The following is a 16,759-nucleotide window of genomic DNA, read 5'->3' on the forward strand; positions in this document are numbered from 1 at the left end:
ACTTTTAAAAATACATTGATATAACAAACACTGTAATTGAATTCTTTCTCTATCATCCTCTCTGTATTTTTACAGGTGGCAAGTTGAGGGTAAATATTTAAAATTTGAAACTTCTTAAAGTAATTGCTTTGTTTCAGGGAAGAAAATGTTAAAGGCACTGCTGGTTTATGAGGAAAATGGCAAACGACATATTTAAGAGATATTTCATGATCATAAAGTATTTGTAAATAGGAAAAGGAGGGTGGGTGAAGGGAGGGAAGGGATAAGGGGAAAAATGAGAACAAAGACCTGCCATGTAAAGGTACAAGATCCCAATGATGAATGCAACTGTACTGTATGCCTAAAATGTACCAATAAACTAAATGAGGAAAACAAAGAGATACTTCATGGTCAATTTGATGTGAGGAAAAGGAAAACAGAATCAAGAGGGCTGCTCACATTTTTCACTTTAGGCTACATAATTCATAGTAGAGTTGTTAAGTGTGTGAAGGATGAAAGTGGGAAACAGGTGTTGAAATGCTCCCATAATGAGCTCTGCATGTTAATGGTTCTGCAGGGAGTTACATAACAGCAGGCAATTGGAAGACAGTGATACATGGCTGAAGGGAGTGGTCTAAAATTGATAAGTACACTTGGGATATTATTGTCAATTCTAGATGTCTGAATAAGCAGATTAAGGAGAGTATGTAGAGTATTTGGAAACTGAGACAATAGAATGAGACATCTTCAAAATTAGAAGAAAGCAGAAGGAAAATATTCTCCTGTTCTCCATACATAGGTACAAGGCTGATTGTTTATGTGTCTAATGGTGGCCCTACGTCCACCAAAACAATGCAGGATTAGGGCTACAAGTTGACACGGAACAATTTACCTATATATACAGGCTATTCTTTTTTTTTCACATTGTATTTATAAAGAATGCATAATTTAGAAAATATATTTATTTGGTTTTAAACTTTCAATTCAAAATATCCAGGGAATTTAATTGCATGCAAGTGAAAACCAGTCTTACTGAGTGAATGGTCTTGAATGTAAGTATGATAAATAATCAGCACTATGTATTGTACTCTTAAATTGAATTTTTTTATTTTAAATATTCACATTACAGGAATTCTTTAAACCTGAATAGAACATCATTATTTACACATTCAGGGAATGACTCCAGTGCTAAATCAGTGAGGTACTTACAATGAGTATAGGAAGTATGATAGAAGAAAGATTTCTTTTGACACACAACAGGCTCAAAATCTTTGTACATTTACTTTTGACTTGGAATTTTAGCAGAGATCACTGAAGTCACTATTAATTGCTAAACAAAATTACACAAAATTATAGCAGCCATACCATATATTTATAAGCCCATAAAGACCTCCATGAGGAGAAATCTACATTGTGATGGCATTTTTAAAGGAAGGAAATTTCTAATGGTATCTTGAGCTTAAATTGTGGTAAGCACAAGTTCTCAAAAAACTGAATATACAAATTTTCTATGGCATCTTGCCTTTCATGGCTTATTAAAATATTTGTTTAGCTGCCATAAATATTATGTTATTTACAGATTGGATTAACGAATGGAATGGTATGGTATCAAAATAAGAGCCCAGATCAGTATTTGCTGAATGTCACACACATACAACATCTTGAATGATCCAGTTGGTCTTTACATAGCTAGGATTGGCTATTTGTCATTTGAATATACTTTACTCCAATGTTCCATGATTTTCACCTAGAATAGCAGCTAGAGTCATCCTTTATTAATATTATATTAATTTCACTGAAACTGTTAAAATTGAGCAGAAAGGAGCCAATTCTCTAAGTAAATAAATAAATGCATAAACAGGAGTACTATTATCTTAATAGCATAGCAATGAAATTATTTTCCAACACCATAAATACTAATACTGGTGCTTAATCTACCAAGAGCAATGTTCTAGCATTAATATATTATGATCACTGACTAATTCAACTTGGGTAAAGGGCGGTTGGTGGGTGCATATTTTCTGTGTGGAATTAAAATCTTTTAAAAATCAAAAGTATATTATCTTAAATCAAAACAAAAGGTCAATAAAACAAAACAGAACAGCACCTTTCACTGAATGGAGTGACTTCTGCTATTGTAAAAAACTACTGTAAATTATCAGCCGGGGAAGGCATGTCTGTAGATGAAATTCACATTCTTCGTACATTAAAAAATGTTACTTCAGCTAGTAACAAAAGCAGACCAGGTCCATTCACCCCCACTGGCTGTCTACACTGCTTGGATGCTGTATCTTAGTTCTGTGCAGATCAGACCTCAAGTATCCCCCTTCCCCAGGGCAGTAGTATTGGTTTTGGCAGTAGAAAGAAAGAAAAAAAGAACAAAAATATGAACAAATGAAAGAAAGGCCATTTATGATTACAAAAAAGCTGCCTTGTGTTCATAGAATGGAATGGTTAGATGATTTTCCCACCTTCGTGCTTCATAATATTAAACTGTTGTCTAGTAAATGGTATCTATTTCTAACAAATGATTTTGTTATTGCCAATAACTTCACAATTTTTCTAAGGGAAAATTTCAGCACAGTATGATGCAAAGTTAGAAAAAAATGCAAATCAACATTGTCTGTTGGCTCGTGAACACTAAAAATAACATTTTCCTTTTACTAAATCTTTTAAAAAAGACGTTTAAAATGATGCAAATCATGCTCACAGACGGAGATGAGCCTGTGTTTGTTGGCAGTGTAACCCCCCTCCCCCAAGCTGCGTGATTCACCAACTGCATGCATTGCATTTTTCATCTAATATAAACACAATCTTAATATTGGAATATAATATCTAACATTTTATTTCAAACATGCATTGTCTACTAAAAAAAGTCTTTAAAGAAAAGCTGATGTTTGATATAAAATAATCATGTTCTTTTGTGTGTGGAAAAATACTCTACAAAAAAATAAGTAGAAAAGTGATTTCTGATCAATGTGTGACTTTTATCTATAAAAATCTAGATGACTAATTAGTGTGCTTTCAACAACCCATAGGTCTGCATAACAATATACACCCACAGAAATTTAATGGCACTAACAACTATTAGCACAATGCAGTTAAATTCTTATCAGAAATAACATGAACGAATAAACTGTACATTTGGCATTAAGTTTCAGGGTATTTTAAAGTGTCTGCTTAAATATGACAATACAACAATGCAAAATTACATTACATTAATAAAACATACAATTACCATCCAAACAGCTTATGGATTACTGACCCTTGCAATTCACATATTAGATAGAATTGGCACATTTGTTTCAGCATGATCATTTTGAACTTCCTTACTTGAGTGTAAGTTCTTTATTCAGAGTTACATTTGAACTACTTAAAAATATATTGGCATGTGTGTCTATATGCACAATCTTGAGGAAAGGAGATCTTAGAAGCATGCAAAGTCTCTTGTACTTGTAGTACAAAGTCACTTGTAGTACTTTGCTGCAGCTTTCTTCTTTAAGTTTTAAATCACAGCTCTGTAATAAATTGTCTATTACATTCTTTCCCTCCTTTTTCATGGCTCATACAGCATTGACATAGCCACACAGAAAAGATCAGGTAGAAGGAACGATCTAGAAGACTATATGGCTGCCCATATGATGAAATTAGAAATTCTAATAAATAAATCAACATATATAAAGAGCTTTCTGGTGATTCTAATATCAGTCCATCACCTGTAGCTTATAGAGGAGGAATCTGTGGCTCAGAAGTGCGAGTAAATTACACAGTAGATTGTGAAAAATACACTTTGCATTCCAATATTGTTTTGTACTCATTTTCTTGTTTCTTGGTGATGCATTTTTCGACAGCTTTGTGAAACTGAGTCTGTGTACAGACTTTTAAGGTTTGTTTTTACTATATGTCTTTACTGACTCCTACTACATTCATGAGTTGGAGAATAAACCACATCATTACAGTGATGATAATTAGTCACAATAATTTCATTTGAATAAGTTTGACTAGTTGCTTTTCTACATGCAAATATTACTTCTCACCTTTGTCTCATACAGTTTTTATTTCTTAGGGATGCCACTTTTTATCTTGCCATGTTTATTCTATTATATCCAACTCTTAACAAATCCAATTTTAAGAGAAAACAAGAGAAAGAGACAGAGGAAAAATGAATATTTATATGCATTTTATTTTAAGGCTGGAGTCACAATAGCTCAAATATTTGTTTTTATTTAAGAATAGAAATGCACTGTTATTTCTACTACTTTTTTATGCCCATTTTAATGGTATGCAGCCTATTAATCTTCCAGAGCTCTTAATGGTTTGAATATAGAGCATTTATAAGGTGAAAGTAAACTAGTAGTCTGAAGTATGATATAGTCATTTTCCTTGGATTATTTTTAAGTAAAGTATAAAATATTCAAGATAGATCATCTCTTTCTAAAAATTAGGCTGCTTCCAGTTTTGCATAGACAATCAGATAATCTAGGTTTGCTCAAAGGCCTTTGTTAAAGAAAACAATGGCTAAGAAACCTGTTCTTCTTGTCTCCAAAGACATGAGCACCACCATAGACAGCTCACCTGCAGTAATTTTGAGTTGACACCTTCAGGATTGTCTCAACAGTGGAACTAAAAGCAGCTAAGGACAATCCAAGATCAGGGGATGGATGTACTGTTGTAACCCTGGTCCATGTAGTTTTACATAATGAATGGTCTTGGGTTGCTAATTGAGTCTTGGGTAATCTTTCTGTCAAGGCGGCTTTTCTATTTCCTGAACCCTCAGTAATCAAAGTGGAATGTGACCATGTGTAGAAAAGTCAACACACTGAACAAATTTCTATAGTTTCATACTCTGTAGAAATCACCCTTAAAACGTGGGGGTTAAAATTCACAAAGAAATTCCAGTAACCTTTAATTTAACATACTTTATATACACACTACTTTAAATTATTTAGTTTCCAGAGAATTCAGAGAGACAACTCTATTTTAATTTTTTCTACTGGTATAAGTGAAATAAACATTGCCAATGTTCTTTAAAGAAACACTATAAGAAACTACTTTTAAAGGACCATTTTGAATATCATTTGATTTTCCTCACATAAAAATAAAAATTTTCTTTGTCTATCTTTATTTTTTGTTTATTCAAATATGGCTTAAAAACTGTGCCCATGAGTAGTTCAGATTGCTGGTGTCATACCTCTATTTATTAGTCAATTAGCAATTAGAAGACTCTTAGTCACAGTCTGGCTAACAATCATTTTATTTTTTCACTGTTAAACAAATACAGTCCCATTTATTGAATTTATATCCTAGCATTTAAAAAATAACATTTCACTGTTTTGTTTTTTGCCTGAATAAAAGTAGATAGAGATTTGATATTCTTTTCTATCATTGACTAGTTCTGTTTCTAAACTATCGGAGCAGCTAGAATAAAGGTTAAGATCAATTTGTTGGATATTTCTAAGTCTTCTTTTCTTACCATAGTAAAATGGTCTCTGAGATTCTGCTATTGCATTCTGGGACTCGGGCTATATCAACTGATAATAAGCTAAATTGACTATCAATTTACTGATTGTTCACAACACTGAGGGAAAATTAGGTCTACTTGAATTCCAATTATTTTTTAAAATGATGTATGTGCTTAGTGATGCAAACAATGCCTATTCACCACTGCTGCCAGCTCCCACACCCCTTCCATTACTTAATAATTACATATTTGAATAAATGTTTTCACACTATATTTATTTGTTTCCCTTCTCCTGAAGATTATTCTTTTAGCTTGTTTAATTTTTCAGTGAAACTACCTGCTCACCTGCTTAACATCGTCAAAGTTTATACCTGAAATTGAGAGTACATGTCTGGATTGCTCAAAATTAACTTTTAGAACAAGAAAAAAATGGAGGGAGGGGAAATAATTCAGTGATAAGGTATTTCCTAGAATGTTCAGAGCTGTGGATGTAATTTCAAACAACCCCCAGAAAAGAGATAATAACGACTTATTTAATCCTTTGGAGATAATTTCATTTGTCCTAGTAGAACACACATCAAGAGTATGCTACTGTACAGGTGCAAACCTAGGCTAGGAGAAGTCAAACAACTTGCACAAAGCTAGCAAATGGCAAACTTGGATCCAATTCTAAGTTTGCTATAACTCATTTTACATTCTAATTGAAAATTACCTTTCTATCTTTCAGGTGTGGCTTTTGGTACCCTGGAAAACAGGCTTTCCAACATGTACAGTGTGTTAGCACATTACAGAAGCATACAATTTTATGCCTCTAAAGGATCCTTGCAAATTTCTAGTCCAGTCTTTTGTGTTGTAAAATATGAACAAGAGGTTAGAAATCTAAAGAGAGTAAGAATTTTTTTCAAGTTATATAACTTCTTCTAACACTTCCTCTGGGCTGAGAACCACTCATGTGCAGACTGGTGGCGCCCAGAGGTGACCTTACATCAGTATAACCTAGGGAGGCTTTAAAACTGTTTAGCTTTTGGGCCCCACCTCAAACCAATTGAATCTGATTTCTAAGATAGGGTTTGGGCATCAGCAGTTAAAAACAAACAAACAAACAACTCTCTTTGTATAATTCTACTGTGCATCCACACTTAAGAACTACTGCTCCCAACCACTCACAACCTACAAGAATGCCTGGAAACAGAATAATCTGTTTCAGATCACAAGATTCATTGAAGAGTCCAGGATCAAGCATAAAATAATTAGCAGTAAAGAATGTCTTTGAGGGTTGAATACTTTCTATTTAATAGGTAGGATTCAGCCATCAGAACCATGTGGGGTCAGAATCAGGTGGGGTTTTTAAATACAAAATTGAAATCTCATATTAGACCCAGAGAATCAGAAGCATATGTTATCAACAATCTTTCAAGAGTTGCTTGAGCAGCTAATCTAGAAAGTCCCCCCAAAATATGTGCATTTGAGAACCACTGGTATATGATAGGATGGTTTGCGAAATACAGTAGCATAACTTTGGGAATATACTATTTTTTAAAAAACTAATATGAAATATTCCAATTGCATGGGGCTGACTTGGGAATCAGTATTGCTAGCAAATGCCTCTGATGATTAGGACTGTTGGCCTAGGCACCGTTCTTTCAGTAATACTGGCAAAAGGAGACTGACATTAGAAAGCGTTTTCTAAACCAAAATATTTTCACTGTAAATAAAATTTATCAACATATATTATATTCATAATCAGTTAAAAATAAACTTTCTTCATGTATTCAATCCTGCTTACTCAAATTCTACTATATTATTGTCACTGAAAGTTGCTTTAAGTGTTTCTACTGAATTTCTGAATCAACACTGTTTTTAGACTATTGTAATAAGAATTTGAATATACAGAAAGTCCAAAATATTTAAAATAATGTCCAATATATGCTTGTTTTTCTGCCATCAAGTAAGTTCTCAGTAATGAGTTACAAAAGTGACTAAAAAGTAACTACTCAGTAATGAGTAGCAAGTTACCAAAAAGGTTGGCAGACAGGTAAGGGGAGGGAGAAGTAAAAGGAGGAAGGTTAGCTAATTGAATTTAAGTGCTAATAAAGGACAAAGATTATGTTCGTTTCATGTATTAGTTTAAATAATCAATGTTATGCTTTAAATGTCTCTTTGGAATATGTATTTCCCCAAATTATTTTGAGATGACATTGATATTTCATTTTCTAATACATCCATATATCAATTGAAGAGCAACAGTGCTAGAAGGAACATTACAACAACAAGGCCCAGAGAGGTTAAGTGGCTTTTTCACAATAACAGTTTGTTAAACTAATAACTCAGAGTAGCATTATTCATATTTCTAGCTATATCTCTCATTTAGGTTATGCAAACACTTTGTAAAATATTTATGAGTATGGACTATATCATATGAATTACTGAGAGCGAGAATAGACTGGGTAGTAGGGAAGCTTATCTACTTGCAAAATATGACAAAAGTGTCTAACACACATCCAGAAAAACAAAACCATCTTAAACAGGGGACAGGGACTTAGCTGCGTGGTACCGCTGCCTGCCTCACAAGTGAAAGATCCTGAGTTTGATCCCCAGTACAAAACAAACAAAAAAATCTTAATTGCTGTTTGTGATACCATAGCATTAATTTAGGAAGTAAAAGAGGTAATAAACTATATTTCTCTCTGTGCATAGTTTGATAATAAATATCCGCTGTTCATAGTGCTTGCAGTTTATACTTTCCTGTATACTAATTTTAATTTCTTTTAAAATAGTGTAACTAATATTTAAATATAATGTTATCAATTTCTAAATCCTTTTCAATACTTGTAATATATTTTTCTTGGTGGGGGAGTCTTAGAATTCAGTAGGAAAGACCAAGCTTATAATGATTTTCATCTGCATCAAGGCAGTAAACTGATCCATAAAATGAATATAAAATATCAATCCAATTAGAACCAAGAAGCTGATGCTATCACTACATTAATAATATTTTTGCATGACTACTAACAATTTATCTATTGAAAAACTATTTTTCACTGCATTTGATGCTATGCTTAATCATATAGATTCTGAAATCTGTTATATTTAACAGCTGGGTTATAATTTAAGAAATTCCCCCAAATGAGCTGAGCGTTCAAAGGGACTAAAAAATATGACTGAGCACAGTTGTTATGTAAGGACCTAGAATTCTTTTGGGAAATATTATTTTATACAAAAACAATTTCTAGGTGGCTATCTCAGGACTCATATAAATCAGTCTGAAAGCAAGAAAAAAAGTAGCAGTAGAACAGCTTCTGTTTTTTTCATATCTAACCTCCAAATGGAGATAAGAAACTTTAGCAAATACTTGTGAAATATTCTGTCACTTTACATTTCAAATGCTCTGAGATTTTTTAAGAGCCCATGACATTTTTTTTCTACTTTCTTGGTTTTCAGGAGTTTTATGGTAAACATGAAAATTTTAAGCTAATATTAACTTCCCACCAAGACAATTTTTAAAGTTTCTACTTCACATTGTAAAATTTATGGCTGTCATAAAATATGTGAATGCTATGGTCCTTTCTTTTCCAATACTGCTAACAGTGATAATTCTGTATGTATTCTTATTGGTAAGGACTATAATACATGGTATTTATTTTTAAGTCCTACCACAAGTAGTATTTGAATATTCAGATTGGAATAATCTTCTTTTTCATATTTTGAAATATAAGTTTTAAGTGGCCTATTTTCATTTCCATAATTTATTCCCAGGCAAAATTATTTGTTTTTACAACAAACAGCAAGCCAGTTTTGTTGACTCAGTATAACTTTCACAAGAGAGAGCCTCACAAAGAATTGTAACCCACAGGATTTATTATAGGAGTGGTTGAGAACCATATAGTTTCTTAATGGTTGCATTTAACTTAAATACAGTGAAAACTCATTTTCTTCTGATAAAGCCCAACTCCTAAAGTCTTTAAATCAGAAGAAATGCTAATAAAATTTATGTTTTATTTATTAAATATCTTCAGATTGAAGTTCTTTTAGAGAATATGTCATCCTATAGGCCCTAAATAATGCCAATAAGATATTTATATTTGTAGAAATTCAGAAACACTTCTTCTTTTTTTTTGTTTTTTTTTTTTTTTTTTTTTTTTTTTTTTTTTTTTTTTGAGAGAGGGTCTCACTATGTAGTTTGAGACTGACCTGGAACTCACTATGCAGCCCAGGCTGGTCTCAAACTCACAGTGATCCTCCTGCCTCAGCCTCCCGAGTGCTGGGATTACAGGCATGCGCCACCACACCCAGCTCAGAAACACTTCTATGATCAGATGAGAATGATGGAGAGATAGGACCCTTATGTTCTCATCTTAACTACTGTTGCTATGTTCAGATGTTCCTGTCTGTATGTGAGTGAATATATGTCTTAAATAAATATCATTTCTGGATCTAGTTAACTCAATAGAAAAAAATTGGTTTATAAAGTTGCTATAATTCCTTCTAGCCCTGAAACTCAGAGTTTAGTTGACACATTGATTTGGCACTTTAAATTTGAAATTTTTATTATTCTTGGATAGGTAATAGTTTTCAACATAGAGAGGTACCAGTTATGCCCTTATACCCTTGGCTTGGATCATATTATCAGCATATAATTTTAAGTACAATCTAAGAAAGAGCTAAAATTCATAGTCACCAATGCAAACAATTTTCCTCATGTTTTTCCAGTAATTTAAAATAATCATTATTCACTTTAGCAAAGGCAGGGCAAAATGGTTTTCAGCTTTCTGTGAAAGTAATAACTTTCTAAACTTATTAGCAATGCATATTCTTTACATCTCAGTATTTGATCAAAAATGAAAAATACATGTGAATTATGAGTTTAACTATTATAACAATAAAATAAATGTGAGTGAGATCTTTATTATCTATGAGGACATCCATGAAGACACATTATTCCTTGATGCACAAAAGACAGCGTGGATAGAAAAGGTAATACACAGTTAATCTATGTTAGATCAATTGAGTAGACAAAAATTTGCAGCCACGAAACAATGAGGAACTAAACAACTGGGGAAACCTGCTATCTTTTATCTCATTAAATGAACAGTGACTCTTAAACTCCACAGAGAAAAAAGTATGTGCACAGACATAGATTCAGGGTGACAGTGAAAGGAAGCTTCCCTATGTCTTTCTGCTGCCTCTAAGCTCCTTTGAGGCCGTTAGGCTGTGCCAGTACATTTTCCTCTTCGTCTTTTTTAAGGCCCCAGCAGACACTATTTATCTGTATAATTATGGCAAAGGAAATGAACCTGAGGATCAAACAATCTTCTATTTAATTCAGGAATTTTCCTTTGTTCAAATCCTTCCAGTGCTAGGAAAACATGCTCTTACAAGGCAATCTTGATTATTGGTGATACTGCCTTCTTAATGAACTGAAATTTATCTCTAGTTTTTATCAAGTGCAGAAGATTGTGAGTCTGAGTTCAACTGATATCAATATATAATAACATTATTAAAATAAGTAAAAATAGAGCCAAGTGGATGCCATCTAAACTTCTAATAAATTTGATGGATTCTGGCAAGAGTAAAATACAGAAAGGCAGTAGAGATTCTTTTTTGAAGATGCTTCCTTTGAAAAATCTTTAGCACCTGGCTTTTCTCACTTACTATTTTTGCTTATATCCAGATTTCCTCTTCTCTAACCTTGTGGAGGAGAAATTCTATAGGTAAATAAAAATTCAGGAATGAATTCTGCAAAACTTTCATGCTGTACTAGGTTATATTGGTTTTGTAAAGCTCTGAAGACCCAAGTTATATGTGCTACTTATGAATAATTACTAAAATGTTATATAAAACATCATATTTGATTACTATCTTCAAGCTACAACTGTCCCTTCATTGAAACAAACAAAATTAATATGAATATCAGTGCCATTCATTAATTCATTAAAAATTATTAATTGAATCCTACTTGGGGTTAGCATTGTGTGTTTCCAATAGATCATCACTTTATTAAATTTAATATGTCATTGTCGATTTTATTTATTAACTTTCAAATGGTAGGGTGAATTTTTCAAATGTTATGTGTATTTGCTTGTCTCTAAGGTAAAATAAAACTTCTTGAAATATTGGTGCCTCAAAATATTTTAAATTGATAAGTAATTAGGAATTATACATAAATAGGGCCATTTATAAATCTCATTTGTACCCATAGGTACCCTTTTCTTTGTTATTTGAGGAAATCATTTGTGTTATTATCACAATGAATATTATGAAGATTGAGAACTAGCCTAAGCTCTTTTAAGTGTTATTAGTATTATTCTGCATGTACTGAGAATCGCAACAAATTAGATATTTAAGAGTTCTTGAAAACTTCAAGAATAAGTGACCGCATTTGCAAGTCAGCTTAATGAGAATAAGTGTGAAACATAGTAGCTTCCTGAATAGAACAGGTCTGCTTCATATCTTACTCATTGCATGAATAAGTCTACTTTTACCCATGTGGTAAACAGGAACAAAATAGATCAGTAGTTATACACTGCTCAATTCTGAAGCAAAATAGGTTAGAATGTAATTGTGGAACATTCTTCCCTTGTTAACATTAAGCAAACTTGGAATTGTAGATTATAATGTTTAGTAAAAATCCTTCATGCTTTAAGATGTGAAATATGCATCTTCATTGCCCAAATAGATTGAAGAGTTGATCAGTGTAGCAACAACAATAGAATCATCAACTTACAGACAAATACAAAAATATGAATAAGAATGTTTATAAATGATAATGAAGAATAAATTATTTTCAGTGAACATACTTAGGTATATACAGGATAATTTAAAACCAAATGGAATGATTGGTAACGTTGAGCACTTAAAATTCTCCATCTCCATCAAAATATACACATTACCCATGAGTGGGTGATAAAAATAAATTGTGATAGAAAATCAGAATATTGTTTTTCTTGTTATCCTCAATATTTGGATGATGGCTCATCAAAAAATTTTACTAAATGTGCAAGTGGTGAAAAACGTTAATTCCAAAACCATTTTTCTAAATTACCAACAGACTTATATTCTTGATGCCTTTTTACATGATCACAAGCCAGGCATGCATGTGATTCCCAAAATCGTGGAAGATTTACAGTAAAATCCTTCCTCCAGTTAAAGTAACTAAGGTACAACTTATTGTTTTTGTCAACTTCCTTTAGGTACCTTGCTAGCTCACTGGGAGAGTTATAATCTTCCACATGAATAAATGAATCAGCTGGAATATAATTCTCATAGTTTTCCCTGGATGGTCCCAGAACAACAGGTACAGAGCCAGCCAAGAAAGCATTATAGAGCTTTTCTGTTATGTAATCTTTGTGGATTGAGTTTTCAAAAGAGAGATAAAATTTACAAGTAGAGATGGTAGGAATCAAGTTCTTATCATTCACATACTCTCCGAATGCTTGCCCATAGGTATGGATTTCAATACTTTTGCTTAGCTCATTGTAATACTTGACCCTGGCATGCTCAGGGTTCCAGTTACTTACAACCCAACACACCAACTTCTCTTTGCTTGGCACTTCAAACACAAATGGGTTTGTGCTTACTGTCAAGAAGCCATAAGGCACTTGGATATCTGAGTCACGGCGGTAAGTTAGAGTCAGGTTGAACAGGTGCTCAATTCCACTCTTTTGGGGAGTATGAGTTGGTGATTCTAAATTCATCCAAATCCATTTTTGGAAGGGCGGCCTAGCTTGCTGAGGTAAATTGGTCAGATCCCAACTGATGTCTCGGTGATGTATCAAGACTGCATGTGATTTGTTGTACAGTGAACGGTCTGTTGTGAGATGACATCCTTGGATGTTGAACATTGCTTGGCAGGATGTAAGATCAAAGGTTTGCCCAAATGGCCACACCCACACCAGAATAGTAGTTTCATTAAAATAATCAGTTTTGGATGAGAAGAAATTTTTCATTTTCAGCACTGAGCTGGCAGACTCCATTGGACTGAAGATCCAACTACTGGTAGGTTTGATGTAAATAAGCAGACACGCCATGAAACAGCCCAGGACAAAGCAGACAATTAAAAATGGCCGGAGGATTCCTTTGGATGTTGATGTCATAATTTTCTCTATGGAACAGAAAAAGGGGGAAATGAGTGTAGGAAAAAGAGAACTACAAATATAATTTAAGTGAAACATATGGTATATTTGAGAACACAATCACAAAAGGAACCTCATTCTTTTTCAGAAGTATCGAATTGAGAGAAAAACAATTTCTAGGTAAGCTATAAATTTTTCTTAAGTGAAAGTTTCCCAAAAACTTTTCCTGACAAATAACAAACCAGAATTTGTTTGAAATAAGGCAGCACATCTTCAAGCCAAGTTACATATTTTTTCTTTATTTGCTCGTTAAAACTAGCAGAAGATAGAGTTATGGTTAAAATTTTTAGTGTTTTGATACTCCATCATATTTGCAAACATTTCTCAGTTGATATACTCACTTATCTCAGCATATTGAGACTGTCGTATAAATTTATTGATCAGAGAGAACTCAATAGAAAACTAAACTTTTAAAAGGAAAATGTTAAGATTTTGTTCACAAATATATCAAGATAAATGAGAAAATTAAATTATTTTTCTCTCTACTGTTTTCTTATAATTTTTAAAAACAATCTCCCAGGATATAATAATCAAATGTGCTCTATTGACATTATAACAAGCTTCACATTTACAGTGATACTGGGGCATGAAAAAAGATTTTCTTTGCAATGAAATGATATTACTATTATAAAAATTAAAACAAATAGATTCTTAAAAACGGTGTATTACATGGAGAATATTTGTTTCTTATGAATTTTAGCAAATGTGATTAAAGAAATCAGTGCAGGCTTTTTTTTATTAAAGTGTCTTCCAGGTTTTTCCTCATTGGCAGTCAATGAATCTTTATGAAAAAACCCACAAAAAACATAATATGTAATATATTTACAATATTTTTTAAATTAAGTTCTTACAGAGTCACTGAAACACTTATTGTTCTTCTTACCAAAATAGTGTGGTTTATTGATTTAACATTCATTAAAATATTTTGAAATGTTGATTAAAACTACGATAGAGAGCTGTCTAAGGTTAACAAAAAAAAAATTACCCATTATTTAATCCAAACGTGCATATTTTAAAACTTTGCTAGGTAATTATTCTTAAAGCATTGTATGACATTTTTGAGTAGTAAAGCTTGTCTTTGAGTCTACAGTTTGTGGACCTTGCATTTTAGAGTACTCCTAGAACACAACTATTGGAATCAAAGCCTATATATCTTACTGTCAAAGTTATTTTCAGCCCTGAAATTTATAACAGAAGAAAACAACAACACATATATATGAATATTCATACATAGTATAAAAGTTACCATGTGCATATATATGTGCATAAAGTTACCATATACATATATATATACATATATATGCATATTTATTAACTCAGAAAACAGAGAAAAAATCAGAAAGGAATTATGAAGGAAATCTCATTTATTGAACAAAGTGACATTGAAGGTACTATATGTGAAACATTATGATATGTGGTTAAAACACTATTTAGATGGAAATTTATGATTTATTACATTTATTTACATAGTTTTTGGAGAACTAATGAATTGGGTAACTCAGACAGACAAAGAACAATGGTACAGAGCTGAAGAAATAAAAAGGAAAAAAATTAAATTAAGGGTAGAAATCATTGAAATTAAGAGCAGAAATTTGAAAGGAGTAATAATGTCAAAAGTTTTGAAAATATCAATACAAACTTTATGCAGGAAAGAAAAAAGATTCAAATTAAATATCAAAAGAGTAAACAATTATTGATTTAAAGCAGATTAAAATTATAAATAACTATTTTGAATAATTTTATTCTAATAGGTTGAAAGGATTTGATGGAATTTTTGTTTGTTGTTTTGTGCCAATGTAGAAGTACCAATATTGGCACAAGAAAAAACAACAATTTAAGTTATAGAAAATGAATTTATAAGTGAAAACTAAAAATAGACACTATGCCTAGACATTGCTTGCAGAAATGATATCAACAATTCAGTGAATAGAGAATATTACCCCACCTTTTAAAAAATAAGAAACAAATCATTTTAGAGAATAAGAAAATAAAGAGAGAAGATTAACCCATTTTATGAAGCAAATTACAATCTTGTTTCCAAAACAAGAAATGGGTTTTTATAGAAAGGGAATTTCAGTTATAAAAAAGACACAAAAATATAAACATTGAGCCATAAGCAGTATTGAAATAGTATGAAGATGAGGGTGTATGAGATCAAGGAATGGCTGGAATGATTAGTTATTATTTTTTCTACTTCGTAAATAACCAGCTGAAAAAACTCTTAATTCTTTTTATAACAAAAATTGAAAACTGATAAAATTGACTGGAAAAGCCTCCTTTTTATTGGCACAACATTAACATTTAATATGAATTGAGAGATTTTTCAACTAGTTGTTTATAAGGTAGGAACAAATGTAAATACACTTCCTAAACCTATTCTTGTTGTCTTTAGATAAGGTTGAAATTTAATGGCTTGTAGAAATACTCTGATTAAAACTGTATTTTAAGTCCTTTGAAATTTAAATGCAATGAGAAAAACTTGCTACATGATAACATGTTTTAAAATTACCATTCCATTAAAACTGAATGTATGAAAAAGCTGGAAAAACTAGGTAACACCTCTGCTAAATTATTTCTAAATTTCATCCTTTAAAAATTCTACCTACATAAGTGATGTTAATTCAGTGAAATCAGATTACAACAGTAATAGTCACCATTTAATAAAAGGTTACTCTTAGGCCTTGTGTCAAACACTTTGAACATGTCAGATCCTTAATCTTTATATAACTGCTGGGGGAAAAAAAAAGTTGTTCTATCGCTCCTTCACAGATGTGGATATTAGGGCAGAGATATAAGTAACCAGGGCAACCTTTGAGTTGAGCTTTCTTTTGCCTTCTATCACCTTGTTTTCATGAGTAATACAAACATTAATACTCCACTCATATTAGGTACCTAAAGTTTTTTTTTTTTTCAGGACAAGGGGTCAAACTCAGGACCTTGCACTTGCAAGGAGGCATGGCACCACTATTATTTTTTAATTTCTATGGCATCTATGCCTTAAAATTAAAGACTATTCATCCACAAGTTCAATTTAGTTAGATTTTCTTAGTCAGAACAATACTTGACACATATGGTATTCATTATCTCCAAATGGTAACCTGAGCAGTTACATTCACACCCACCCACCCACATACACGCATACACACACTCTCACACAAAAGCTAATCTTTTTTTTTTTTTTTTTTTT

At 32.1% G+C, this 16,759-nt stretch overlaps 1 protein-coding gene across 3 annotated transcripts in view; it reads right to left on the reverse strand.

Moving 5' to 3' along the window:
• Positions 1-12,346: 12,346 nt before the first annotated feature.
• The window catches only part of Fut9 (fucosyltransferase 9), a 187,301-nt gene continuing 182,888 nt past the window's right edge, over positions 12,347-16,759 (reverse strand). For all 3 annotated transcript variants that reach the window (XM_010603645.1, XM_010603646.1, XM_033763476.1), the window contains one exon: positions 12,347-13,541. In XM_010603645.1, coding sequence (XP_010601947.1) covers positions 12,454-13,533 — 1,080 coding nt within the window. In that variant the 5' untranslated portion in view covers positions 13,534-13,541 and the 3' untranslated portion in view covers positions 12,347-12,453. The remainder of the gene's footprint in view (positions 13,542-16,759) is intronic.

This window comes from Fukomys damarensis, unplaced genomic scaffold (genome assembly GCF_012274545.1).
Source record: "Fukomys damarensis isolate Sample0158 unplaced genomic scaffold, DMR_v1.0_HiC HiC_scaffold_14, whole genome shotgun sequence".
NCBI classification, from domain to species: Eukaryota; Metazoa; Chordata; class Mammalia; order Rodentia; family Bathyergidae; genus Fukomys; species Fukomys damarensis.